At 41.1% G+C, this 26,372-nt stretch overlaps 1 protein-coding gene across 1 annotated transcript; it reads left to right on the plus strand.

Annotated features, from left to right (window-relative positions):
• Window positions 1-750: 750 nt before the first annotated feature.
• Window positions 751-24,666, plus strand: LOC117557181 (E3 ubiquitin-protein ligase RNF220-like). Its single transcript, XM_034232888.1, has 15 exons — window positions 751-973; window positions 10,811-10,937; window positions 12,307-12,349; window positions 12,445-12,537; window positions 14,096-14,138; window positions 14,393-14,482; window positions 16,915-16,958; window positions 17,202-17,289; window positions 17,767-17,866; window positions 19,277-19,336; window positions 19,418-19,473; window positions 19,552-19,636; window positions 21,486-21,594; window positions 22,631-22,705; window positions 23,846-24,666. Exons 1-15 carry the CDS (start codon window positions 751-753, stop codon window positions 23,915-23,917), a joined length of 1,308 nt encoding a protein of 435 aa, XP_034088779.1. The 3' UTR covers window positions 23,918-24,666.
• Window positions 24,667-26,372: the final 1,706 nt, after the last annotated feature.

Below are 26,372 nucleotides of genomic sequence, written 5' to 3' on the forward strand. Positions count from 1 at the left end.
GCTGGGAAGACATCTAGTGTTCATTTAGCCTCTAAAGCCTTTCCTTTTTTTGCTCCTGTCATATAGCCACTCTGGCCTGGTATTTCACTGCATATCCTCTACCTCTATGGAAAGAGCACATTTATGGTTAGAATCGTGAGAACTATAAGAAGTATTTGGAATAGTATACCACATTATGCTTTAAACCATACAAAAGCCTTTATGTGAATTTGGTTGGTCTCAGCAAACACATGGAACGCTCTTCAGTCCAAATTGGAATGATTTTGCATAATGTTGTCAGTGAAAAGTGGCAAAACAATGAAATAAGGCACGGTGATTACACTGATTTTGATTCATCACAATTTTTAGGCTTCGATATACCTAACTTCCCTGATAGTATTTACCTCACATGACCCTTTAAGGAACCGATGGACATTTGAGAATCTTATGAAAAAGTCTCTTCCTAGTGTTTCTGGTTGTGGTATTTGTTGTAATTTTGGTGATTTATTGCTTTTCAAACACGCCAACGGGTTCTTGGTTTCAGAGGGTCAATGTTGAACAAATAAAATAGCTGATTTGACATTTAGACTCTCTGCCCCAAACAGGAATGAATAGACAGAACTCCTCAAATGGACCTGCAGACATTTCCTTATGAGGTGGCTTGTAAGTAGCCTCATATTACTGCAAACACCCAAGGACAATGCTAACTCCCCCCTCTGACTTCCTCTCGCTCTCTCCAATCTGTAAGTCCCTATCAAAGATCATTGAGCCATGCATCTCAATGAGGGCCAGATTGATTGGTTGGAGCGAGGCGGAGGCAGCCTTCGATCTTTGCCCTCGGGGCCTGAGGAGGACAATATGGTCGCAGAGACGCAGCTATCCTGTCCACTCTCCATCAACCAGATGATTGGACACACACATGCGGAGCCACGCCCGCACCTGATGGAACAATCGCAGCGACTAATGGAGAAGATGAGGGCGAGACGGACCTGTGGTCAGAGCTGATGTCCATTGATCTGCAGGGCAGCAGAAAAGGCTTTCAGCCTGAGGTGCTTCACAATGAGTCTATTTGAGATTTAGGATTCCTGTCCAGGAGCTTTCTCATCTTCCGACTCCCCGGGACTTACATCTGTGTGTCAACCTAACCCCGGGAGCACTACAGAGGGCCAAAGGCCAATCAATGTTCCACAAGAGGTTGATACAGATCTTATTAGTCAATGAATGATCATTAGAGGTCTAACGAGGCATTGATTCGTGCAAGGGCCAAAGGTTGCCGTGGTTGTGGTGAGTGTCTTTAATACATTAAACACCATTGATTGCAGAGTAAGGGGCGGGGGAGGGGGTTTGAAGGATGCTGGAATTAGATTGGACAGATTTGAGGTCAAGCCAGGAGAGGAAGCGTGTCTTTGTGGGTCTTTTGAATGCGGTTGGGATTGAACAGCTTATAAACAGGCAGCCTGTAGCAGCACGTTTGTATGTTGTGTATTAACGGCGTTTCAATTCTGCAACCAATAAAAAGCAGATATGGAGAAACCTGCCTTGCAGTTGAGTCAAATGTGTGTCATGTGACTGAGATAATGGTTATATGCTTATTTAAGCAGCGCAGGATGTATTGTTTTAACAGGATGTACTTACTGTTTATTTCTGTCTACATTTGAAAGTGCAGAATCCAGTGATTTTGAAGAAAATTACAATTTAAAGCTTTCATTTGGATACTTTTCCTGACAAAAGCATTGGAGAGCGCATTGGTATGTTGTGTTTACAGGTGTAGCGTCGTGAGATCTCTAATAAGCATAAACGGCTGTTCAGTCCAATATTTTACACATTTTTTGTTATTTGGCTTTGAGTTGCAGATGAGTCATTTAGGGCTCCACAGTTAGAATAAGGCACGCAGCATTTTATGTTTTTACAAGGATGTGGCTACTGCACACGGTTTATTTTTAACTTAATTTTAGAATAGATTTTGAAGAAAATGTCAATGTTTTGCCTAATTTGGTTACTTTTCTTGACAGAAGCATCAGGCAAAATCTGACAAAAATGTTCCCCTGTCCTCCGCAGCAATGAATTTAGGAGTGCTGGGGAACATTTTGAAGGATACTAGAATTAGATTGAGAGAGATTTGAGGTCAAGCCAGGAGAGGAAGTGTTTTTGAATGTGGTTAGGACTGAACATAGAGCCTATATGTATGTTGTGTATTACCGCTGTAGCAATTCTGCAATTAATAAAAAGCAGATATCTCGAAGTGGAAAGCAACTGAACTCGCCGTTTCAAAGGCAGGAGCAGCAGCCTTTGAAAGCCGAGGAAATGACTCTGCTCAGAGCAGATGTGTTACTACAGGGCCTATTATGTTGCTCATTAAATACCCAACCTCTCAATAGGCCATTATTTCCCCAATAAAAAACAAACGGCGGCCTGCATACTTTCCCCTCTCCCCACTCTGCTTCAGAGGTTAGCTCTACCTCACAGACGGCGAAAAGCCCTGACTAATATCCTGCATGTGATGCTGTTAAATAGGAAGCAGGCCGCGGGACAGGGTGGGTACAGGTGTGGCAGGAGCCAATGGCTTTTATAGCCCTCCATCTCCTCTGAAAGTGTGCCAAGGACCTGCCTACACAACCCACCGCGCAGAGTCAGCCGCCAAACGTTAACTCCGCTCCCCCCGCCATTCTCTACATGCCTACTGGTTATATAGAGTCTGTGCTTGTTATGGCTTTATAGAGGGATTTCTGATGTGCGTAGAGAATTGTTTGATGATTGGGGTAATGATGCCAGTTGGAGTGAGTTGTCTCAGCACTTTATCGCCGGGGAAAAAACAAGACAAAGCACAACAAGCGCCACATCCTCGCCTGGATGCTTGCTCTCAGAGGTGGGAGAAGTACTCACATCTTGTACTGAGTAAAAGTAGAAATACCAGAGTGTAGGAATACTCTGTTACAAGTAACAGTCCTGCAATCTAAATGTTAAAAAGTAAAATACGAGTGTACTTAATATACCAAAAGTAAAAGTAGTCGTTGTGCAGATTGGTCCATTTCAGAATAATATATATGATATGTTTTATAATGATTGATCATGAAAGTGTTCTCAAAGCTGGTGAAGGTGCAGCTAGTCTGAATGACTTTGTATACTGCAGGGTAGCTGGTGGATTTACTCCAGGTGGAACTAAAGTCTGATTTAACACTTGATTATATTTACCATCATTCCTCCATCTGTGAAGTAACTAAAGGTATTAAATACATGTAGTGGAGGGAAAGTACAAAGTAGCATACAATGGAAATACTAATACAATATATAATAATACAGTTGTGTGAAATCTGTTGACTTAAAGGTCCCCCATTATGCTAAATCCTCTTCTTCATGTCTCTTCTACATCAACATGTGTCCCCTCTTCTTCATGTCTCTTCTACATCAACATGTGTCCCCTCTTCTTCATGTCTCTTCTACATCAACATGTGTCCCCTCTTCTTCATGTCTCTTCTACATCAACATGTGTCCCCTCTTCTTCATGTCTCTTCTACATCAACATGTGTCCCCTCTTCTCCATGTCTCTTCTACATCAACATGTGTCCCCTCTTCTTCATGTCTCTTCTACATCAACATGTGTCCCCTCTTCTCCATGTCTCTTCTACATCAACATGTGTCCCCTCTTCTTCATGTCTCTTCTACATCAACATGTGTCCCCTCTTCTTCATGTCTCTTCTACATCAACATGTGTCCCCTCTTCTTCATGTCTCTTCTACATCAACATGTGTCCCCTCTTCTATGTCTCGTCTACATCAACATGTGTCCCCTCTTCTTCATGTCTCGTCTACATCAACATGTGTCCCCTCTTCTTCATGTCTCTTCTACATCAACATGTGTCCCCTCTTCTTCATGTCTCTTATACATCAACATGTGTCCCCTCTTCTTCATGTCTCTTCTACATCAACATGTGTCCCCTCTTCTCCATGTCTCTTCTACATCAACATGTGTCCCCTCTTCTTCATGTCTCTTCTACATCAACATGTGTCCCCTCTTCTTCATGTCTCTTCTACATCAACATGTGTCCCCTCTTCTTCATGTCTCTTCTACATCAACATGTGTCCCCTCTTCTTCATGTCTCTTCTACATCAACATGTGTCCCCTCTTCTTCATGTCTCTTCTACATCAACATGTGTCCCCTCTTCTTCATGTCTCTTCTACATCAACATGTGTCCCCTCTTCTTCATGTCTCTTCTACATCAACATGTGTCCCCTCTTCTTCATGTCTCTTCTTCATCAACATGTGTCCCCTCTGTGGAAAGAGACTCTGAAAGTTTCAGGAACAAAGATTCTCTCTCTTTTTGATCCATTTCTATAAAAACCTGTCTGAAAATGAGCTGATCAGATTTTGGCCACTTTATGATGTCATAATGATGTTTTGGCTTGTGTAACCATTAGCAACCAAGGTAACCCCCCCCCCCCCTTATCACCTGAATCTCCTCCTAGAGCACCATTGTGTTCTTTGTAACCAAATCTCTCTCAGAGGGGCGTGGGGAGGGGCTCCTTATTTTAATCTAAAGTAACAGACAGAATCAGCACACTTCCGAGACATGTTTTGTATATATCTGAGACCTATAATATATTGATGAAAAAAAGGTATAATAGGGGACCTTTAATACATTTAATTAAAGTCAACGCTTCAGTCTTTCCAGTCTTTTCTGTCCTCCTGCCATTCAAAGACGTCCGATCCTCCTCACGTCAATCAGAATTACAGCCCGTCCACAGGTTTGTCCCCGGGGGGGGGGGTGTTTATTCGTCACCATGCCCCCCCCCCCCCCTGCAGAACAGCCTTTTCATGCCCCAGCATAATGTCAGCGGGTGACGTCCAGCCTGATGCGATGTGGCATTCACTAAAGGTCACGTTAGGCATCTCGCTCCGTCTGCATCAGCAGAACTGGCAGCCGTCATATGGGCGCTGGCATCGGCCATTACCGGGCCCTCGGGGGGGGCGACGCTTTAAGGATTTGTCAGCGGGTTTCTGATCTCTCTGTTGGCAATGTCCACGTCTTCATGCAGAGCAACAGAAACTGGATTTCAACCATCAATCATTGGTGTGATGAATGAAGGTGAACTTTAGTGTGTCCATGAGACGTTGGTGATAGCGCTCTAATGGGGTTTCTTGACATCAAGGAGGAGATAAGAGATTGTATTTGGGTTTATATGCTGATCTCCGTGACTCCATCCTGAAAATATGCAGTGTAAATTGATTTATTTTCCATGATACTCGTAGATTCCACCACTGACCATTGTAAAGTGGTTAGGAGAATAGTTTGACGATAGATTGGGATAAAAGTGAAATTAGGTTTCATTACAACAACCCCCGGAATGAAGCAAAGATAAGCATCCTCCCCAGTGGGAACAGTAAGTGCACAGAGCAGCTGGACAAAGACTAGACATCCAGGAGAGGAGGTCCTGAACTGGCGAGACACAAAGACAGAAAACAGGGGAAACAATCGGAGACAGAGAAAGGGAATCCATTAGGAGACGAGCCAGTGAAACTCAGCACATCGTCCACAGAGAGACGGCCAATGCATCCCAGCCAGTTGCCGTAGTGAGGGAGCGGTTAACAAGCCCCCCAGGCAGCTTTTACAGCCCCCTGTTGTGTGTCTGAGACCCCCCAGGCTGAAGAGGGGCTGAGGCTGACTCACACTGACAGGGTTTATGTGGGGGTGGATGGAGACGTGTAAAAAAGGTGGTCGTGAACCAACAACTGTCACTTATGAGAACGCTGTCAGGCTGCAGCAAAAGCATGTTGGCACACAGAGAGTTGGAAAGTACATTCACTCATACTGAACACATTTAAGGGACTTTACTTGAGGGTTTCAATTTGAAGACATACTTGAATAATCCCTAAGGGGAAATTAGATATTCACTGTACTTTGTTTACATCACTTCACTTATAGGACGGACATGCACATGCACAAACAGGACCTGAACACACCAGCTACCAGTCCACCCTCTGTAATATTGTAGTTTTATAACAATATTGGATTTTACACCACTCAATTTGTTTGACATGAATTAGTTCTTATGAATTGTTCCCAGGCCAACGACTATTGTACTTTTAATTCTTCTTTTTGTTATTTTTTCTGATCACGCCTTGAACCAGCGACTCTCATATTCCTACATCAACAAGTATTATCATTTTTACTCCACTACATTTTTGGACATGAGTTCCTTGGTTCGATCTGGACATGAACAGTAGACCCTTCGGTTCCCAGGCGGCTACATTTAAAACAAAACATTATTTACCTGGCCCAAACATGCCTTGAACCAGCGTCCTTTCGGAACCTAAACCAACACATATTGTACTTTTGTCTGATTGGGACTTGAAGCCTAAAGTTCCCAGGCCAACAAGTATTGCTCTTTTAACCCCACTTCCTTTTTTTGACGACACTCGTTACATGGGCCGTTTGGGACTTGAACCGGTGAGCTTTCAGTTCCCAAACTAACTATTAATGTAATTTTTACTTCACTACATTTTACTTACAATGTTGTTACTTGGTCCAATCGGGACTTGAACTTGAAACCCTTTGGTTCCCAAGCCAATCCCATCCCTACAGACTGAGCCTCTGCCGCTAGACACTTTCCCTCCTCTACAATTTGAAGCAAATATTCTACTTTTTACTCCATTAGATTTAATTGTCAACATTAGATGCTTCGCAATTTCAAATGATTAAACAGGCCGTGTTATGCTTTTTAAGGTTTTCCGCTTCTTGTTGTGTGTTATGTTATATAGGTTTTGGTGTACAGGGCTCAACGCTAACTTTTTTAAGTGGTTGCCAGTGGTTGAAAATATGGTTGCCATTTTTAGTCACCTTATATTTTAAATAATGAAGATACTATGCAGTTATACATCAACTTAATAATGAAAATGTGACACAAAAGAATGTTCAAATGCTTTACAATAAGTAATTAACAATTATTTGAAACCTAAGTGGTAGTAAACTTGTCCACCCTCAATTGCTGGTATACAAAATACCAGTAGTGCAGCTGTTGTCATGTTCTTCACAGATCCCTCACAAATGAATTGAGCAAGTCACTAGTTTCGTCATCCGTTGTCTTCCTTTCAAATTTGGGTTTTCCTGACCTTTGTGCTGACCCCCACCATAGGTCCATTCAGCATTGAAGTCTTGGATTGGCCAGACTAATACATTTCTAATGTTAAATAAATGAAAACCATTCATAGTTAAGAATTAGATATTAATTATTAATGCTGTAAATTACCTTTTAATATGTCTAACTATATTTAACATGTGTTACCTTTCTATAGAAGTGATTATATTTGTATGCCAATATTTTTCTATGGTAAAGTTTCATTTAGCACTTTTATTTTGGTAAAACAAACACACCGCGCACGCGAGTAAATGTGCATCGCTTTCTGGCTCCGTAATCACACCAATGCACGTGCAACTTAAGTATCAGGTTCCAACTGGTCACAACAATAATTAAATATCACTCTTAATACAACAAATAATTAACATTCATCTATTTTGGGGTGCACATTTAGCTGTTTCCTGTCCTTATTTATTTATGTTAAAAACTGGGTGCCACTGATGGCAACCAAAGGCCAAGAAGTGGTTGAAATTTTTTTTTAATGGTTGCCAATGGCAACCTGGCAACCGTTACTGTCGAGCCCTGGTGTATGTAAATGGTCTGCAAAGGCTACAATCTCATCGTTCCGCTGCCTGAAACGCCTCCATTGGACTCCTTTGTTTACTTCTGTAACATAGTGACATCAGTACACACTCGTGCTTCTATTGGCTAGCGCTCCAACACATTGAACGTGAGCGTGAACATCTCTAAGCAGTTGACCAATCACAACAGAGCAGGACAATCAGAGCAGACAGGGCTCTGGTTTCAGACAGAGGGTGAAAATAGGTGCTGCAAGTTGTTTTTCTATCAGAAAATAGATCCCCCTAAGTGATGCCCGTGTGTCTAAATCTAGGATACTACATTTTGAGGGGATCAGGAGTTTTTGCAGTTCACTCCAAATAACCAGCAACGCGATGAGATTAGACGTCGATGTGTGTCTGAAGTGGCGTCCCCCTGACATCAGTGGAGCTATGAGACCCCGTAATGAGGCACCAAACAGGACCAAATGGCCTCTAAATAAAACATGTGTTGGAAAATAGAAAGTGGAGTCAGGTGTCCTTGGGAGAGTGACAGTTCTCCCGCTTTCTCCCCCCCCCCCCCCCCACTCCCTCCTCTCTTTCTCTCTCTCGCCTTTTTTGCATCCCCTCGCGGAAACCTAAATGACTTTTCCCGACACGCATCGAGCGTTCCCGGGCTTTCTGCGCTCCACCGCCCGGAACATGCAGGCATCAGTAAACAATGAAATCTCGGAGCTGAAATTGAATTTATAACCACATTACCTGCACAGATAACGTCTCTGAATGGCGCCGCGATAAGAGCATTGGGATTTGATTTTCAGGTGTTTTATTGGTCCACTTTTTGGATGAGCCCCCCCTCTTCCCTCTCTGACAGCCTCTCCCCCCCACTCAACAATTCACCTCTGCTCCACACAAACATCAGATTTAATAGTGTGGGAGGGGCCATGTTTGCTATATATGTGCAGGGTTGGGAGGGTTACTTTAAAAGTCTATTCTGATAACATTTGTAATTACCTGTTAAAATTGAATCATCAGCATTTTGTAGTATCAGATCATTTAAATAATATTTGTCTGCCTGTAACAGAAAACAGTTACTAATAATCCCACTACATGTATTCTGTTACTCCAAAAGCCGGAAAAATACTCTGTTACAACTAAGTACCAAACCTTTTCAGGAAACAATATATTTCTGGAATATAATAAGTGAGTTGCTTGTGTAAGATGCTGAAGCTGTTTTTAAGAATATTTGCCTTCCTCGTTCTTACTGTGTTAGCCTTAAATCTTAAAAAAAGGTATTTTCCAGATACATTTCTGCAAGAGACACATCGGTCTAAGCCACGTTACTTATTTTTAAGGAATTATTTGTACTTGTAAAGTAAAAAATGTGTTTAAAATCACATGGGATCCATTAACATCATGACATTAATTCCCAAAGTATTAACAAATCTGCCTTTTTTTGCTTACTTCAAGACATTGGTCACTTTTCTAGAATCTATATATTATTCTTATTTCAAAAGTTATCTTTAAAAAATCCTATTAAGTGTAATCGTCTCACTGTACGGTCAGATTATAACACTTGTTTCAAATCTTTTATCTAGTCAAAACACATATTTTCTTGTTTTAAGATGGATGTCTTTCAGCTGGGGGAGAGTTTTAGTCCAGTGTTTGGAAAACAGGATGATAAACGAATGGCTCAGTCCTCCATGCTCCTCACTTAGTGGAAACGTTGTGTTTTTAAAAGTGTTAAATTGTTCCAGCTGTGCCATTTGTTTTGTGACTGCAGAGATGGGGAATTATGTGCATCATGCCTATACTAGCAGTGTGCGTGTGATTGATGGCTTTCAGGAGTAAATCACCTCATCTACTAGGTAAAATCTTGATATAGTGGAGCTCCTCGGCTCCCAGCTGGCTGCTTATCGCTGTAATCCATCAGCGGGGCCCAATGGGGCGAGGGCCCCTCATGGGTAATGTTCCTATTGACAGCCTATGATGTCAACACACTTGACAGCAGGGGGCCATCGCTGTGTGTGTGTGTGTGTGTGTGTGTGTGTGTGTGGTGCGTGCGTGTGTGTGTGTGTGTGTGTGTGTGTGTGTGTGTGTGTGTGTGTGTGTGTGTGTGTGTGTGTGTGTGTGTGTGTGTGTGTGTGTGTGTGTGTATAACCTTGTTTTACTCTCACTGCCACTGTCTGTCAATAGTACACACAGGTCTACTGAGGGTGTGCTCACCTGCAGAAATCATACTTATATGTTAAGTGTTGCTGTAGTGGAAACACATTTGTCTGAACACTGATTGCTATAAAAAAAAAAGTTAATTACTGCACACATGTGATGTTTTTTAATTTTAGTTTTGTTTGGATCCAATTAAAAACACTCAGAGTCCACTTTACCTTAAGGGTGTGAATATAGTTGACTTATTTCTGCATTTATTTGCACCATTGTGACTTGCACTATTTGACTTCTTTGTAGGTTTCTGACTTTGAAACGGGGAAAGGCCTATTACAAATCCTGGGGTACCATTGGAAAATGATCGTCGCCGTTTCAGAGCTTGATGAATGTATAATTCATAGTTGATATGTAATTCCAAAGCCTATATTCATAATGGAATAAATACACAATTTGATGGTAATTTCCATCTTTTTTTTAGCAAGAGTTTTGTGCAGAAAGAATCAAACAATATAGAGTCCGGTTGAGTTTAGTGATTGGATCAAAGAAAATCCTGGGCTATTAAATGCAGTGTTACCGTGTACACACTTACAGTAAGTGGCTGAGTGTTCAAAGGAGCTAATTGACTAACTTGGACGTCGAGGTATCTGTTCAGTAAGAAAGTAGATAAAGGCATCCCAATCGCTTTCAAACGGGGAAAGAATCGCTTCCTTTTGAATAAAGAAAATGCTGCTCATTGTCTCTCTGCGGTAAACTGTTGTATTAAGAATCAAACTACAGTTACATTCGTTTTATGTATTTATTTAAACAAGGACCATGCATACAAATACATTAATCTCAGAAGAGAGAAAGGGTGTCATATAACATGATAAGTGCTCACACATGAGTACTAGGTTGCTACTGTTGCTGTGTGTCTGTCTTTGTCGTTGTTTGTTGTTATTGTTTTGTGGGTTTTATTTTATTTTGTAGTGTAGTCCCTAATGTTTCCATCTGCAGGCCTTTTATCTCCTCCTTTAACTCTCTCTCTCTCTCCTCAGGTAAAGTGAAGGCTCTGTACGACGCCCAGGCTCCGATGTGTCCGGTGTGTCAGGCTGTTCTCAGACCAGCAGATCTGCAGGAGCACATGCAGCAGGAACTCACCAAACTGGCACACACACAAATCAGGTATCACCATCTGAATCCACTTCAATCACATTACCCATAATCCTTCTGCTGTCTTGATTTGAGTCTGAAATCTCCTCCTGGTTAATCCTTCCTCAAACAATTTCCTATCCACTTCTCTCTTCATCATTTACCCATTTGTCATTGTATTCCTCTTATGCATCCCTATTATGTCCCCCTTTCAGGTCATATTAAACGTTGACAGATTTTGTCGCTGTAAGCCCCCCCTCTTCCCCCTCGAGGTGGTTTCTCCCGTCTCCTCTGTCACCTGTTTACAAGCCGCCTCATTGTTCCCTACATATTTCATATCACAGCCCCCGGCCTCCAGGCGACCAATCACACAGCAGGGGGGGGGATAATGTCCCACTAATGGCTGCTTTGAGCCCGACACACACACACACACACACACACACACACACACACACACACACACACACACACACACACACACACACACACACACACACACACACACATGGAGACACACACATTACCTGCTGCTTAGACCAGAAGAATGATTCCTCCAATAAAGACATTACACTCCAAATCTGCTTAACGACCGCTCCGTGGACAGTAATGGTTTCAAATTGAACTTGGCCCACGGGGACACTGTGTGTGTGTGTGTGTGTGTGTGTGTGTGTGTGTGTGTGTGTGGTGTGTGTGTGTGTGTGTGTGTGTGTGTGTGTGTGTGTGTGTGTGTGTGTGTGTGTGTGTGTGTGTGTGTGTGTCTGTGCGTGTGTGTGTCTGTGTGTGTGTGTCTGTGCGTGTGTGTGTGTGTGTGTGATAGACATAAAGTGAGAAAGAGTAAAATGAGGTTATACACAGACACAAATTTAGACAAGATAAAAGCAGAGGGACATTTAAAAGACAATATTGAGTTTCTATGTTTAGGAACATAGTGTAGCTGATTTGTGTGTGGCTTCTATTTTTAAAGGGGCCCCACTATGCTCATTTTCAGGTTCATACAGTATCAGTATGTAGTGTCTCTACTGGAACATGTCTCCATGCTTTAATGTTCAAAAGCTCTTTATTTTTCTCATGCAGCACCTCTTTTCACCCTCTGTCTGAAACCAGAGCCCAGTCTGCTCTGATTGGTTAGCTGGCCGGCTCTGTTGTGATTGGTCAACCAGCTTAGAGATGTCCCGCCCCTTAGCCTATCACGTACAATGTGTTGGAGCGCTAGCCAATAGAAGTGCGTGTGTTACATATTTATATCACTATGCTTAGGAAGTAAACAAAGGAGTCCAATGGAGGCGATCCAGGCAAGGGAACTTTTTATTTTAGCCTTTGCAGACTATTTACATGCATTAAAACCTGTATAACCCTACAGGAAAGAGCTTTTTATAACATGTGACCGTCTCTCTCTCTGCAGCGTGACCTCAGTGCAGCACAGCCACCTGATGAGGACGCCCAAGGTAAGACATTTCATATCCGGCTTGTGAGTTTTAAGAGAGATTAGTTTCTTAAATCCTTCATTTGACTCTTTGTTGTTTCTCCTTTTTCTTTTCAGTCTCTTTCCCTCTCTCTTCATATCAAGCGTGAAGCAGGGTCTCCCACCTCCCCCCCTCGAACATCTGAGGACATCCACTCTGACCGATACCAGGTGAGGATACAAAATATCACGTTATAAAGAGAAACATGAGGGATATAATGTGTGTATTTCTAAAGATTTAGAAGTTAAAATGGATTAATGCAGCCTGTGTTTCCTCAACATGTACGAGCATTTCTTAAAGACTTCAATCAGAGTAAGGTTTTATTTGTCGGGTTCATACACCCCCAAAAATGTCTACTGTTGATTAGTGCTCTTTATAAGCACTGGACAAAGAGTAGTCAGTAGAATCATAAAACCTTTTTTTTTAGGGTGTGTGTGTGTGTGTGTGTGTGTGTGTGTGTGTGTGTGTGTGTGTGTGTGTGTGTGTGTGTGTGTGTGTATGGTCTGGCGTTGATCAAACACTGCTCTCACTTTTAACACATAGCTTCAAAGTTAATCAGGAGTCAGTGAGTGCAGTCTACTTCAGTTATATTGCTCAAAGGGGAAAACTGTTTTCAAAGACTTTATAAACTCTTAATGAGTAAAGGGAAAAAATGAATAATAATTAAATACACATATTTACAAATTAAGAAGATTTTTGAAGAAAGGCAAATGTGGTTCATTTATGTGTAAAGTCGATTTATTCAAGTACTGTACTTAAGTACAATTTTGAGGTACTTGTACTTTACTTGAGTATAGTTTGCTACTTTGTACTTTTACTGCACTACATGTATTTAATACCTTTAGTTACTTCACAGATGTGGATGAATGATGTGAAATATAATCAAGTGTTGAATCAGACTTTAGTTCCACCTGGAGTAAATCCACCAGCTACCCTGCAGTATACAAAGTCATTCAAACTAGCTGCACCTTCACCAGCTTTGAGAACACTTTCATGATCAATCATTATAAAACATATCATATATATTATTCTGAAATGGACCAATCTGCACAACGACTACTTTTACTGTCGCTACTTTCACTATATTTTGATGATAATACTTTATACTTTCACTTGAGGAACATTTTGAATGCAGGACTTTTACTGTAACAGAGTATTCCTACACTCTGGTACTTCTACTTTTACTCAAGTACAAGACCTGAGTACTTCTACTTTTACTCAAGCACAATACCTGAGTACTTCTACTTTACTAAAGTACAAGACCTGAGTACTTCTACTTTTACTCAAGTACCAGATCTGAGTACTTCTACTTTTACTCAAGCACAATACCTGAGTACTTCTACTTTACTAAAGTACAATACCTGAGTACTTCTACTTTACTAAAGTACAATACCTGAGTACTTCTACTTTACTAAAGTACAAGATCTGAGTACTTCTACTGTTACTCAAGTACATGATCTGAGTACTTCTACTGTTACTCAAGTACCAGATCTGAGTACTTCTACTGTTACTCAAGTACATGATCTGAGTACTTCTACTTTAACTCAAGTACCAGATCTGAGTACTTCTACTGTTACTCAAGTACCAGATCTGAGTACTTCTACTGTTACGATCTGAGTACTTCTACTGTTACGATCTGAGTACTTCTACTGTTACGATCTGAGTACTTCTCCCACCTCTTTCTAACCCATACTTGAAATGAGCATCATGGTATTTCCTGTGTTTCAGACGTTTCTCCGTGTGCGGGCCAACAGACACACCAGACTGAACGGTAAGCTTCACTAAATGTTGTTTCTCTGCTGACTCAGTTCAGTCCTCTCTAAGACGGCTTTTAATTTGGAAAAACTAAAGAGTCAGAGTTCTTTTAAATCATTCTAGTCTCCATTGTCCCCCCCTCCCCCCTCCTCACCCCTCACTCTTTAGTTAGATATCTCCCCTTTTCCCACACCATCTCCACCGGCCTAGCGCCCACACGAGCAGAGGAGCTATTAACCTTTGACCTCTGACCTCTTGATATGTTAACAGTCGATGACCTCTGCTGGTGCAGGTGCTACGTCAAATCCGCCCCATTACGCCCCCACAGCGCAGGAGCCCACCTAGACTGCATACGAGCCGGTAAGACACCCCGAGGAGCACTTTGTCCGTCAGCACGTTTTACACCAGGAGCGATAGTTAAACATATTCAGCTGTGGAGCCTCAGCTATCTCTGACAGGCAGCTACAAAACCACATACCATTTACAAACCAAGCAGTAAAAGTCACGAGAGGATGTGACGGCAACGACAAATATTGCCATAAGCGATTAATTTAGCTAGTTTTTGTTTTAGATTCTCATCATTTGCCACTTGAAGATGTCATAAAAATGTGTTCATCCCGGTCAAAGTTTCGATGTATGGTTTTGTTTTGTCAGTCGGAAACCCAAAGATAGTTTAAATGTGATATGAAAGAGAAAAGCAATAAAATCGCAATTTCATGGACCGTTTTTGCATACAAAATTACCTTAAAATGGACCAACATACAAAATAATTGGCGATCATTTTTGAGTCAATCTGCTTATTGAACATTTGTCTAACGTTGACAGCTCTAAGACAGAAGGCCAATGCATTCTCGAGTATTATTCAACCGTAATTAGTACCATAATTGATCAAGTAGTGATACAAGGAACAAGTTAAAAGGGGGATGAACTATTGGATATGTTTTTATTAAATGCCTAAAACTGATATATGAAGCTTTTTAGTAGATTAATAAAGACATTACTTACAATTAAAACCCTTTTTAAACGGTGCAGTACTAGGGTTTGGTAGTACAACATAGGATTCATAAACCATCAAATAAACAATAATAAAACAACCCATTATTTCCCCAAAATGTCACGTCTATACATCAATAATAAAGTACAATATCCTGACCGTCAGAGCCTTACGGTTCCATGGAATAACAAAAAGTGTTTCTGAAATAAATGACATACCCCATTTCTTGAAACTTACAATAAAACCTTTGCAACAACACTGGAAAGAGATTGCTTAAGCTTGTGAAGAATGCTTTCAAGAACACTTTTATTTGAGGTGTTCTCCCCCCCCCCCTTCTTCTTCTTCTTCTTCAGTGTTTTTAAAAGTGTAGCAGAGGTCTCTGATACAGACGTCTCTGCTGTCATCATCTCGCTGACTCTCTGCCGCTGACTCTCCAAACTGTCCAGCTCTCTTAGTCTTATCGGGTCTTATAACCGGACGGCATAATGAGCTTCTAAATACATGTCAGGGAGGAGAAAGAAGGGGGGGGGGTCCTCTGTTGATTAATCAACCTCTCTTCCTCTGTGTTTGATGAGCTCTTCCTCATCTATGACCGTCTCTTTAACCCTCATTATGTTCGCTGCGATGGAGGCTCCCGGGTCACGGCCACCAGCCAGTGTGTGTGTGTGTGTGTGTGTGTGTGTGTGTGTGTGTGTGTGTGTGTGTGTGTGTGTGTGTGTGTGTGTGTGTGTGTGTGTGTGTGTGTGTGTGTGTGTGTGTGTGTGTGCGTGCTAACCGGAGGGGCCCCACTGTCATCCAGTAGGAATTAGAGGACCCTAAAACTTAATGTCCCCTTATGCAATCTGCAGTCAGTCAGGTCACAGCGGGAGGAGGGGCAGTTGGTGTTCTGCCATGTTAACTTTTATATTGGAGAGGAGGGTGTGTGTGTGTGTGTGTGTGCGTGTGTGTGTGTACAAATCTATGAAATCTGCATTTCCTTTTCACATTTCCTCGAGTTGAATTCACAGCAGACAGAGCTGAAACAGGCTGAACAACTCAAAGGAATTCAATCCAAATGTTATTTTAGTGATACCCGTCATATCAGCTATTCTTCCCACATGAATATCTATTCATGATTAAAGGAAAATAATAGAAACAATCTTCTTTTTCACATTTCACAAGTTTAGTTTTGACTAGAAAGGCAGTGATAAGACAGATTTGGAAACTCAAGGAAATCCAATCCAAATCCATTGAGTAATGTTGATCTTATGAGCTATTCTTTGCATATGAATATTCACGCTTAATTAAAGTAATAATATTTATATTCAGAAATATTGTGGCTCGCAAATCTCCCTATTTAATTATTTATAGTGTGCCCCAATTTAAGCCCTGATATCTTTTTGGAAAATGACAATTGAAACCACTAATGCACACAATTACAAGAACCCTGACACAGACTTAGGAAAACTCTTTTTCATGCTATTAACTACATTAACAAGGAAGACTGATATCAATGAAATACACATCCTTGTATCTCAGAAGAAAGTCAGACAACCGTACCTTCTGCCATTATAAACATATACATTACCCTTCCCCCTAATGACTACTCCATAATGTTGTCTATCTCATGGAAAATATTTGGATTTTAAGAGACACAGAGCACGTGTCTCTAAATGTCATGGAAATCCTCGACTCAATCTGCTTTCAGGAATAAAGCACGCTTGTATAAAGTTTAAGAGTCATTAAGGGACCGACTTAAAGTCACTGTGGCCCGATTTAAAAGTCCCTGCATCTTATTCGACCACCTTTCTGTTTCTAGTGAAGATCGGGAAGCTGAAGAGGAGGAAACCAGAAGATGGACAGGTGCGTGTTTCACTCTTTTTCCCCCCCGAGAAAAGACAGATGATTGTTTCCCTGACATTTCCATTGTAATGGGAGACGGGCGCCGACTGCTTTTGTTCTCGTGGCATCAGGATCACTGTCAGCCGCTGTGTATCCATGTGAACACCGCTATGAAAACACAGATCAGATACGTAGCTCCGGGCTGCACCAGGCATATGGACGCATGAGTGTGTACTTATGACCATGTGTGTGTGTGTTTTATAGGAGGGCTCAGCGGACTTGGTGCCGCTGCGGGACGAGTGGAACGAGAGGAGGAGGATGCAGATGTCGTCCTTAGTGGGAGGGTTCAAAGGTACATCTGTGTGTAAAGTGTGTGTGTGGTAGAGGTATCTGTGTGTAAAGTGTGTGTGTGGTAGAGGTACCCATGTGTGAGATGTGTGTGCAGTGGAGGGGGGATGATGTGAGTGAGTGACAGTTTGAAAGCCACTGAACTTTTCAGTCCAGATTACAGAGGAGAGCGATGCCTCCGAGGGTCACATTTAAAGAAACGGTTTGTTTAGCGGAGGAGGAAGATCTGACCTGCAGACAGAAACACACGCAGCACATTCTGTGACTTCTATATTTGTCTTAAATCAAATGAAACACAGTTCTCTCTGTCTTGACTTTTTCAAAATAAGTGTATTCATTTGACAGGTGCAATTTCATTCAACAAATAAATACATTTAAACTTATACAAAAATAATGAATGAAATGAATCAAATATGTCTGTGTCCTTTCACAATCAGTCCTTCCTAACCCTCACTCACCAGTCCTTGAATCGTGTCCTCAGGAGCCGTGTTGGTGAGCTCGACCTCTAAAGAGTGTCAAAGAGACAGCGACGCAGACCTGGACGTGGACGGAGACGACACTCTGGAGTACGGCCGGGCGCAGTATCCTTTCACACAGAATAAACTCTGAATATAACTGAGTATCTAAGGTTTAAAGCACCAGCAACCGACAAGTCTGAAAAGTGAAGCCAATGAAGAAGTGATAGAAAGCTGCTATATCTCTAATGTCCAGCAGGGGGCGACATAGAAGTCTGATTGTGTAGAAGTCTATGAGAAAATGACCCGACTTCTAACTTGATTTATTCATTCAGTAAACATGTTCCTGATGAGATTATGGTCTCAATCTATAGTTTAAAGTCTCCTTCAAAACAGTATGATGGTCATTGAGTGAATTATGGTCCCATTTAGAGTGAAATAGATGATGAAGGTCGGGGTTACCTTATAATTGACAGGTCGCTAGCACACCTGTTATGGCGCGTTTCCACTGCAGGCCTCGCTCGGTTTGGTTAGGCCTTATTAGGCCCGGTTCACTTTAATGCTGCGCTTCCATTACAGTTTAGGAACTGGGGTAGTTACTATAGTAACGCAGTGTAGGCGGAGCCGTGACGTCATCTTCAATGAGCGCTCCAGAAAAACAACACAGCCGTTAGCTCTTAGCACTCAGAGCTCACAGCTCCTCATATCTGTTCAGAAACTAGACAAAAGTTAAACAAGTACAAACCACAGACTGTCTGTGTCATGGCGAATACAGTCGCTGGTTTATTTATGTCTGTAGGCCGTTGTTGCGAGTGTGGACGGTCGGAGCATATATAACGTTAGCTTAGCCAAGCTACATTTAGAAAACACGCATTTTAAAAGGGTGTTTCGCCTGCCGTCTGTCTGCAGACTTGTCAAAGCATTAATTCATGGTTTTTACTAACCGGTATCAGTATGTTGTTACTTCGGCATCATTTTGAAACGTGTATTACAATTAAATCACGGTCAAATATGTTCATCTTGTTGTAGTTGTAGCCCCCTTGCCAGCGATTCTCTCTCTAGTTTAGCATACTCAGCCCGACTCAGCCAGGTTGTTCCTGGCCCTAGAACCACGATTTAGTCGGGCCAGAAAAAGGTGAAAAAGTAGCCCCGGGACAAAACTAGGCCAAGTGGAAACGCAACCAAAAACGGGCCCCGCACGGCTCGGCACGCTTAAAGCGAGCTACCCGCTGCAGTGGAAACGCGCCAGTCTGTTTTCACTTTATTAAAATATATTTGGTTTTCTAAAATCGTCTTTGACGGCAATTAGTTGTACTTAGCTTCACCATTACTGTATGTCCTTTCTGCTCACAACAAACAAGGTGACGCAGCTAAAATACCAAGTCCACAAACCAATAAGTGACTTCTCACATACGGTCTGTCGTTTATAGTCAAGTAGGACCAATATGGTATGGATTCAAAATAAAACACAATCATACAACATAAGCGTCTTTTTGTTCTCCTTGTGTTGTTCTGTTTCCTGACCTTTGTCCTCAGATACACAGAGACAGATGTGATCCCCTGCTCAGGAGAAAGCTCCAAGGAGACAACCGTGAAGTAAGCAATCCACCTTTAAAGGCACTAAATCACATTTTAATTCCTCACATTAAATGTCTGTTTTCTGATATGTCTCTGCAGCAGAACATTGCCTGACTCCAGACTAAGCCTTGAGTTCTCCAAATGGTCGAATGACGGTAAGTAAACTCTGAATAAAGAATTGATTGAATTAAGATAAGAGGGCGTCTCTTATTTATCTGTTGTTTGCTCCTCAGGGAGTCCGTGTACCAGCAGCGGAGAGAAAGTGGACGGCATCAGTGCCGGGCTTCCTCAAACCTGCAAAAACTCTGAGATTGAAAGGTAGGTTTTTATTTAGTTTCAGGGTTTCACTCAGAGCTGGCGTCGACAGGGGCGGTTCTAGGGGGGGCAGGGGGGCCAGTGCCCCTAACACTGACCTCTGACCCCCCTGTGGCCCCCCTAACAATTAAACGTTTTTTTAATTTTTTTTTAAATGTGTTAGTGCAAACATTGCACTATAACTTAAGCTGAAGCTAACAGTAATAACTATAAGATCTATCTGAAATAAATAAGTGTACTGAAACAAATACCAATAACTGTATTGCATTGTTTTCTTATGCGCAATTACTTCATACTGTCTAGTTCTCTTTTTCGTCCTGCATTTATTGTGCCCCCCTCAGAAAATAACTGGCCCCCCAGTGGCCCCCCCAGTCAAATTGGTCTAGAACCGCCACTGGCTGGCGAGACACTACAGACACGACCAGGGCTGCAACTCGAAATAATTTGTTACTGTGGATTTCATCTGTGGATTTTCTTGATTAAATGTTTGGTTTATAAAACTAAAATAGCAATCACTGTTTCCCAAAGTCAACGATGACATCCTCTTGTTTCTTCCACAACTTTAAGATATTAGGTTTACTGTAATAGAGCAGTACATTCGGAACATAATAGGAAGTACTAATATATAGAAAGATGGATTGAAGAAGATTTTTGTATTTAATTGTTGACAACTCAACGGTTCATCTGTGTAGTTGTTGACAGAGTGCCAGATATTCAATTCAATCCATTCAAATGGACTTTATCGGCTTAAAGGATTGAAGAAATAATGTTTTCAAGGCATCAAAACGATGCATATCCTCACTGCTAATAATCTCAAGAGTCAGTTATCCCACTCTCCAGTTGTATTGACTGTATTACAGCAGGTACAATGATTGTTTGTAGGCTTTTTTGTCTGTTTAAAATAGTATTTTCTCTTTTGTCAGTTTGGTTTATTATAAATAAATGTATTTTCTTTACTAGTTATTTATTATTCACTCAATGTACCAAAACAAATGATAAACTCTCATCACAAAAAGCCTAAAACTCACTTTTATGACCCTTTTGTAACGTAATTGTTCTTATTTTATAATGATCACACTTGTTTGCACATGTTTTTAATGCCTTTGTTATTGATCTGTGTCACTTGAAACCACTCTGAGACACATTTGATGTCAAGAAAAGCTTCTATGTATAAAAAGTGGATTTTATAGTTATTTTTATCATTCGGAGCTGAGGAAATGATACCACCTCTTCCTGTAAAGATTATTTTGAAACCTCTCTCACACACACACACACACACACACACACACACACACACCGATACACAATACTATATGAATGAGATGATCTCATCCATCAAGGTCAGAGCAGGCGACGCACATTTCATCACACTTAATGCCCTGTAGCCCGTACAGTATGTTTGCACATCTCCTGTAATTGTGCGCTTACGTCTATCTCTGTGAGGACGCTGACACCTCACCCCCCGCCTCACCTCACACACACACACACACACACACACACACACACACACACACACACACACACACACACACACACACACACACTCTCCCTATGATAAATGAGACAGGGAATGCAGGGAATGTGATTGCTGCTAAATTTCATGCTCAGTGTCCATGTTGGCCAGCGAATAATTTAATCTGTCTTCGATTTACAAATGACTCTCCAGTGTCTCACAACCCCCCCCCCTCTGTGTGTGTGTGTGTGTGTGTGTGTGTGTGTGTGTGTGTGTGTGTGTGTGTGTGTGTGTGTGTGTGTGTGTGTGTGTGTGTGTGTGTGTGTGTGTGTGTGTGTGTGTGTGTGTGTGTGTGTGTGTGTGTGTGTGTGTGTGTGGTGTGCGTGTGCGTGCGTGCAGGCTCTCGGAGGATTCCACGCTGACAACTCTGAATGCACTTAAAGTTCGGATACGGGATTTGGAGAAGCAGTTGTCTAAAGGAGACAGATTTAAATGCCTCATCTGCATGGTGAGTGTGCGACGGCAGATGAAACCGTCAGAGCGGAGAGAGACAGAGCAGTAAAGCAGAAACTGGGGGTAGACCTGTGTTTCAGGCAATAATATCTGCCCCTTACTTCCTATAGAATATACTGTCCATGTGGTGCTGATGATATTCTGATATGTTCATACAAGTGTTGTCTTTTTTTAAATATGTGAAAAATTTGAAATAATATTATTTTAAAAGTAAATGTGTTTTTATCGACATGACACTTTTAGGGCTGTCCTTGATTCAAAGAGACTATAAGTGAACTAAAACTCATGCAATTTTGTTCGCTCATCCATTGGTTGATTTCATCTCCAGATCAGTTTTTCCTGTATTTTATTTCTCAGTGCAAATACAGTTCTTCGCCAAAATAACATTTGTATATTCTCAAGCTCGAACAATAATGCAGAATGAACTATGATTTTACAGGAATCTGGTTTATACGTTAAGCTCATTGTATATATTTATATTATATATGCACAGTATCGTACTACAGTATGGTAACAGCGTTACTTCAGACTGCTTTTACCATAAAAGTGCAACAGATTTTGTGATGAAACAAAGGAGAGCACATTTTCAACAACTACAGAACAAAAAAATAATTAATTAAATTGATTATTTATGTTTATTTAACAGGGAAAATAAACATAAATAAACATTGCTCTAGATAGGTGTAGGCCAGATGGAAGACATGTTTCAACTGTAGTCCCTAGAAATATCCTTTAAAGTCATAAAAAAACTGAATTATATTATTACAAAATGTGTAAAATCGTTAACACCTGGAACATAGAGGTTCCTAATAGATGCCAATAAAAAACTCCAGAAAACAGTACATATTAAAAAGTTCTGGGAATTGATAAAGGTAAAAAGAAAAAGTTTTTAAATGATAAAAAACCAGTAAAAGGGTTTTTGATTTGAGTGGAAGTCTTTTTATGCTCTTATTCTGGTTACACGTGGACATCTAGTGGCAGCTGTGTGAACTACATGTAGAAACTCACCAGCTGTTCTCTGTTTCCTGCAGGACTCGTACAGCACCCCCCTCACCTCCATCCAGTGCTGGCACGTGCACTGTGAGGAGTGCTGGCTGCGAACTCTGGTAAACAATCTGAATTCATTGTGTTATTCTCTGTCAAAGCTATATACGTGTCATGTATTATTATGATGGTAACACTTTAGATTAAGGTACACATATTCACCATCAACTAGTTGTTAATTAACATGCATATTAGAGCCAAACTACTAGCTTATTGGTGAACATATTCTGAGTTAGAAATACCAGATTTTAAATTATTTTGACACAACTAACACTTGTAGTTTCATGTCTTGTTACATAAGAGTAGATCATATTTGTTCGGTGTTATTGTGGGAGAATTACTATTCTTATGGTACTGCTACTGCATATTAAGACCCACTCATGTGCAACAACTTCCTTACTTACAATAAATAAGCACTCATTAGAGGGTTATTGAGGACAAACTCTCAACTAATGGCTTATTACATGTAGAATATGGTCATGTAGAATAAGGCATTAATAAGTGTTTTATAATGACTAATAAAGAGCCAATATATTGCTAACATGCATGTTAATTAACAACTAGTTGATGGTGAATGTATGTACCCTAATATAAAGTGTTACCATTACCATTATTATTATTATTATTAATAAATAAAGGACATAAAAATCTAAGAGTCATATTACAGTTTTTCTCCAAGACTTTAGCTTTTTTGTGTTTGTTTTTCCTTCCTATAGACTGGGTAAATCTCACAACTGTTTCATGGAAAATCACATCTCTATTGCATGTCTACAAAAGAGATATAACCTACCCAATTAGGTTATTACCCCTAGTTATTATTGCGTCAATTAATTAACAATGAAATGAAGAGTTGTTCTGTTACCTACCTACCTACCTACCTACCTACCTACCTACCTACCTACCTACCTACCTACCTACCTACCTACCTACCTACCTACCTACCTACCTACCTACCTACCTACCTACCTACCTACCTACCTACCTACCTACCTACCTACCTACCTACCTACCTACCTACCTACCTACCTACCTACCTACCTACCTACCTCTATCTATCTATCTATCTATCTATCTATCTATCTCTCTATCTATCTAAAAATCTAAATAATAAAAACACATTTCAAGTCTCAAAGTAGGATCTAGCTAAAGCCAACAAGAACAAATGTAGTAAAATATACGTTTGTATGTCTCCTTTCCTTTAGGGAGCGAAGAAGCTGTGTCCTCAGTGCAATACCATCACCTCACCTGGAGACCTGAGGAGGGTCTTCCTGTGACGCAGCCAATCAGAGAAGACTTCCTCAGTTTCAACCAATCAGGGGCGGACTGTGGGCAGCTGGCCTGTCAAAGACCCTCAACCCTCCTCCTCCTCCTCTTCTTCCTCTTCCTCTTCGTCAGTGCACTCCTTCCACTAACCCCTGACAATTTGAAGGACAGACGGTGTGACCTTTGACCTTTTCAGCCCTGTACGATGTCCACGTTCCTGCTGCAGCTTCAACACACAGAAGAAAACCACAAGATACATAGGAAACGCTTTGGGACAATATTTATCAATTTTATAATCCTTTTTTTGTTTGAGAAAGAGATAAATAACATGCAATGCACATGTACATAGTTTTGTGTATTTTGGGATCAGTGTGTGTGTGTGTGTGTGTGTGTGTGTGTGTGTGTGTGTGTGTGTGTGTGTGTGTGTGTGTGTGTGTGTGTGTGTGTGTGTGTGTGTGTGTGTGGTGTGTGTGTGTGTGGTGTGTGTGTGTGTGTGTGTGTGTGTGTGTGTGTGTGTGTGTGTGTGTGTGTGTGTGTGTGTGTGTGTGTCGTTGACTAGCAGAACAACCCGGCTGTATTTACTGTACAGAGTTTGTCTTCACTTTAAAGATAATTTTTTATTCGTTTAGCTCCTGTAGGAAATATTTACAGTAATCTCATTCACGCTCATGTTGTCTTGTTGTGTTTCTTTGTATAGGGTCATTCAATCTAATTTTATCAATGTTACTACAATAAAACGTGTGTCTACAAAGTTTCACAACATATTTCATCTGTGGGGGAAGTGGTGGGAGAAGTACTCGGGTGTTTTAAAGAAGTACAAGTAGAAATACCACGGTGTAGAAATACTATAGTATTTTATGAGCATTACATTGTACTTAAAGGATCTATTCTGCTGATGTTCAGGTGTATATCAGTATATAGTGTCTCTACTTTAAAGAGTCCTCTCCTGCTGATGTTCAGGTGTATATCAGTATGTAGTGTCTCTACTTTAAAGAGTCCTCTCCTGCTGATGTTCAGGTGTATATCAGTGTGTGTGTCTCTACTTTAAAGAGTCCCTCCTGCTGATGTTCAGTGTATATCAGTGTGTAGTTCTCTACTTTAAAGAGTCCTCTCCTGCTGATGTTCAGGTGTATATCAGTATGTAGTGTCTCTACTTTAAAGAGTCCTCTCCTGCTGATGTTCAGGTGTATATCAGTATGTAGTGTCTCTACTTTAAAGAGTCCTCTCCTGCTGATGTTTCAGGTGTATATCAGTATGTAGTGTCTACTTTAAAGAGTCCTCTCCTGCTGATTTCAGGTGTATATCAGTATGTAGTGTCTCTACTTTAAAGAGTTCCTCTCCTGCTGATGTTCAGGTGTATATCAGTATGTAGTGTCCTCTACCTTTAAAGAGTCCTCTCCTGCTGATGTTCAGGTGTATATCAGTAGTAGTGTCTCTACTTTTAAAGAGTCCTCTCCTGCTGATGTTCAGGTGTAGATCAGTATGTAGTGTCTCTACTTTAAAGAGTCCTCTCCTGCTGATGTTTCAGGTGTATATCAGTATGTAGTGTCTCTACTTTAAAGAGTTCCTCTCCTGCTGATGTTTCAGGTGTATGTATCAGATGTAGTGTCTCTACTTTAAAGAGTTCCTCTCCTGCTGATATTCAGGTGTATATCAGTATGCTAGTGTCTCTACTTTAAAGAGTTCCTCCTCCTGCTGATGTTCAGGTGTATATCAGTACTGTTACGTGTCCGCTACTTTAAAAGAGTCCTCCTCCTGCTGATGTTCAGGTGTATATCATGTATGTTAGTGTCTCTATTTTAACGAGTTCCTCCTCCTGCTGATTTTCAGGTGCTATGTCAGTATGCTAGGTGATCTCTAACTTTAACGCCGTTCCTCTCCTGCTGATGTTCAGGTGTATATCAGTATGCAGTGTCTCTACTTTAAAGAGTTCTCTCCTGTGAATGTTCAGGTGTATATCAGTATGATCAGTTGTCTCTCCTTTAAAGAGTTCCTCTCCTGCTGATGTTTCAGAGTTTGTATATCAGTATGTAGCTGTCTTTACTTGAAGAGTCCTTCCTGCTGATGCTTCAGGTTATGGTGTATATCAGTATGTAGTCGTCTCTACTTTAAAGAGTCATCTCCTGCCCCTGATGTTCAGGTAGTATCAGTATGTAGTGTCTTCTACTTTAAATAGTCCTCTCTCCTGCTGATGTATATCAGTATGTAGTGTCTCTACTTTTAAAGAGTCCTCTCCTGCTGATGTTCAGGTGTATATCAGTATGTCGTTGTCTCTACTTTAAAGAGGTCCTCTCCTGCTGATGTTCAGGTGTATATCAGTATGTAGGGTCTCTACTTTAAAGAGTCCTCTCCTGCTGATGTTCAGGTGTATATCAGTATGTAGTGTCTCTACTTTAAAGAGTCCTCTCCTGCTGATGTTCAGGTGTATATCAGTATGTAGGGTCTCTACTTTAAAGAGTCCTCTCC

The sequence above is a fragment of the Gymnodraco acuticeps genome, unplaced genomic scaffold (assembly GCF_902827175.1).
Source record: "Gymnodraco acuticeps unplaced genomic scaffold, fGymAcu1.1, whole genome shotgun sequence".
Classification (NCBI taxonomy): Eukaryota; Metazoa; Chordata; class Actinopteri; order Perciformes; family Bathydraconidae; genus Gymnodraco; species Gymnodraco acuticeps.

What these genes read in the sequence shown, in the direction of transcription:
- LOC117557181 (XM_034232888.1), top strand. Translation starts at nt 751, where the DNA reads ATGCATCTCAATGAGGGCCAGATTGATTGGTTGGAGCGAGGCGGAGGC. An exon ending in TCCACTCTGACCGATACCAG is followed by an intron (nt 12,538 to 14,095) that starts GTGAGGATACAA and finishes CCTGTGTTTCAG; the next exon opens with ACGTTTCTCCGTGTGCGGGC. An exon ending in AAAAACTCTGAGATTGAAAG is followed by an intron (nt 19,637 to 21,485) that starts GTAGGTTTTTAT and finishes GCGTGCGTGCAG; the next exon opens with GCTCTCGGAGGATTCCACGC.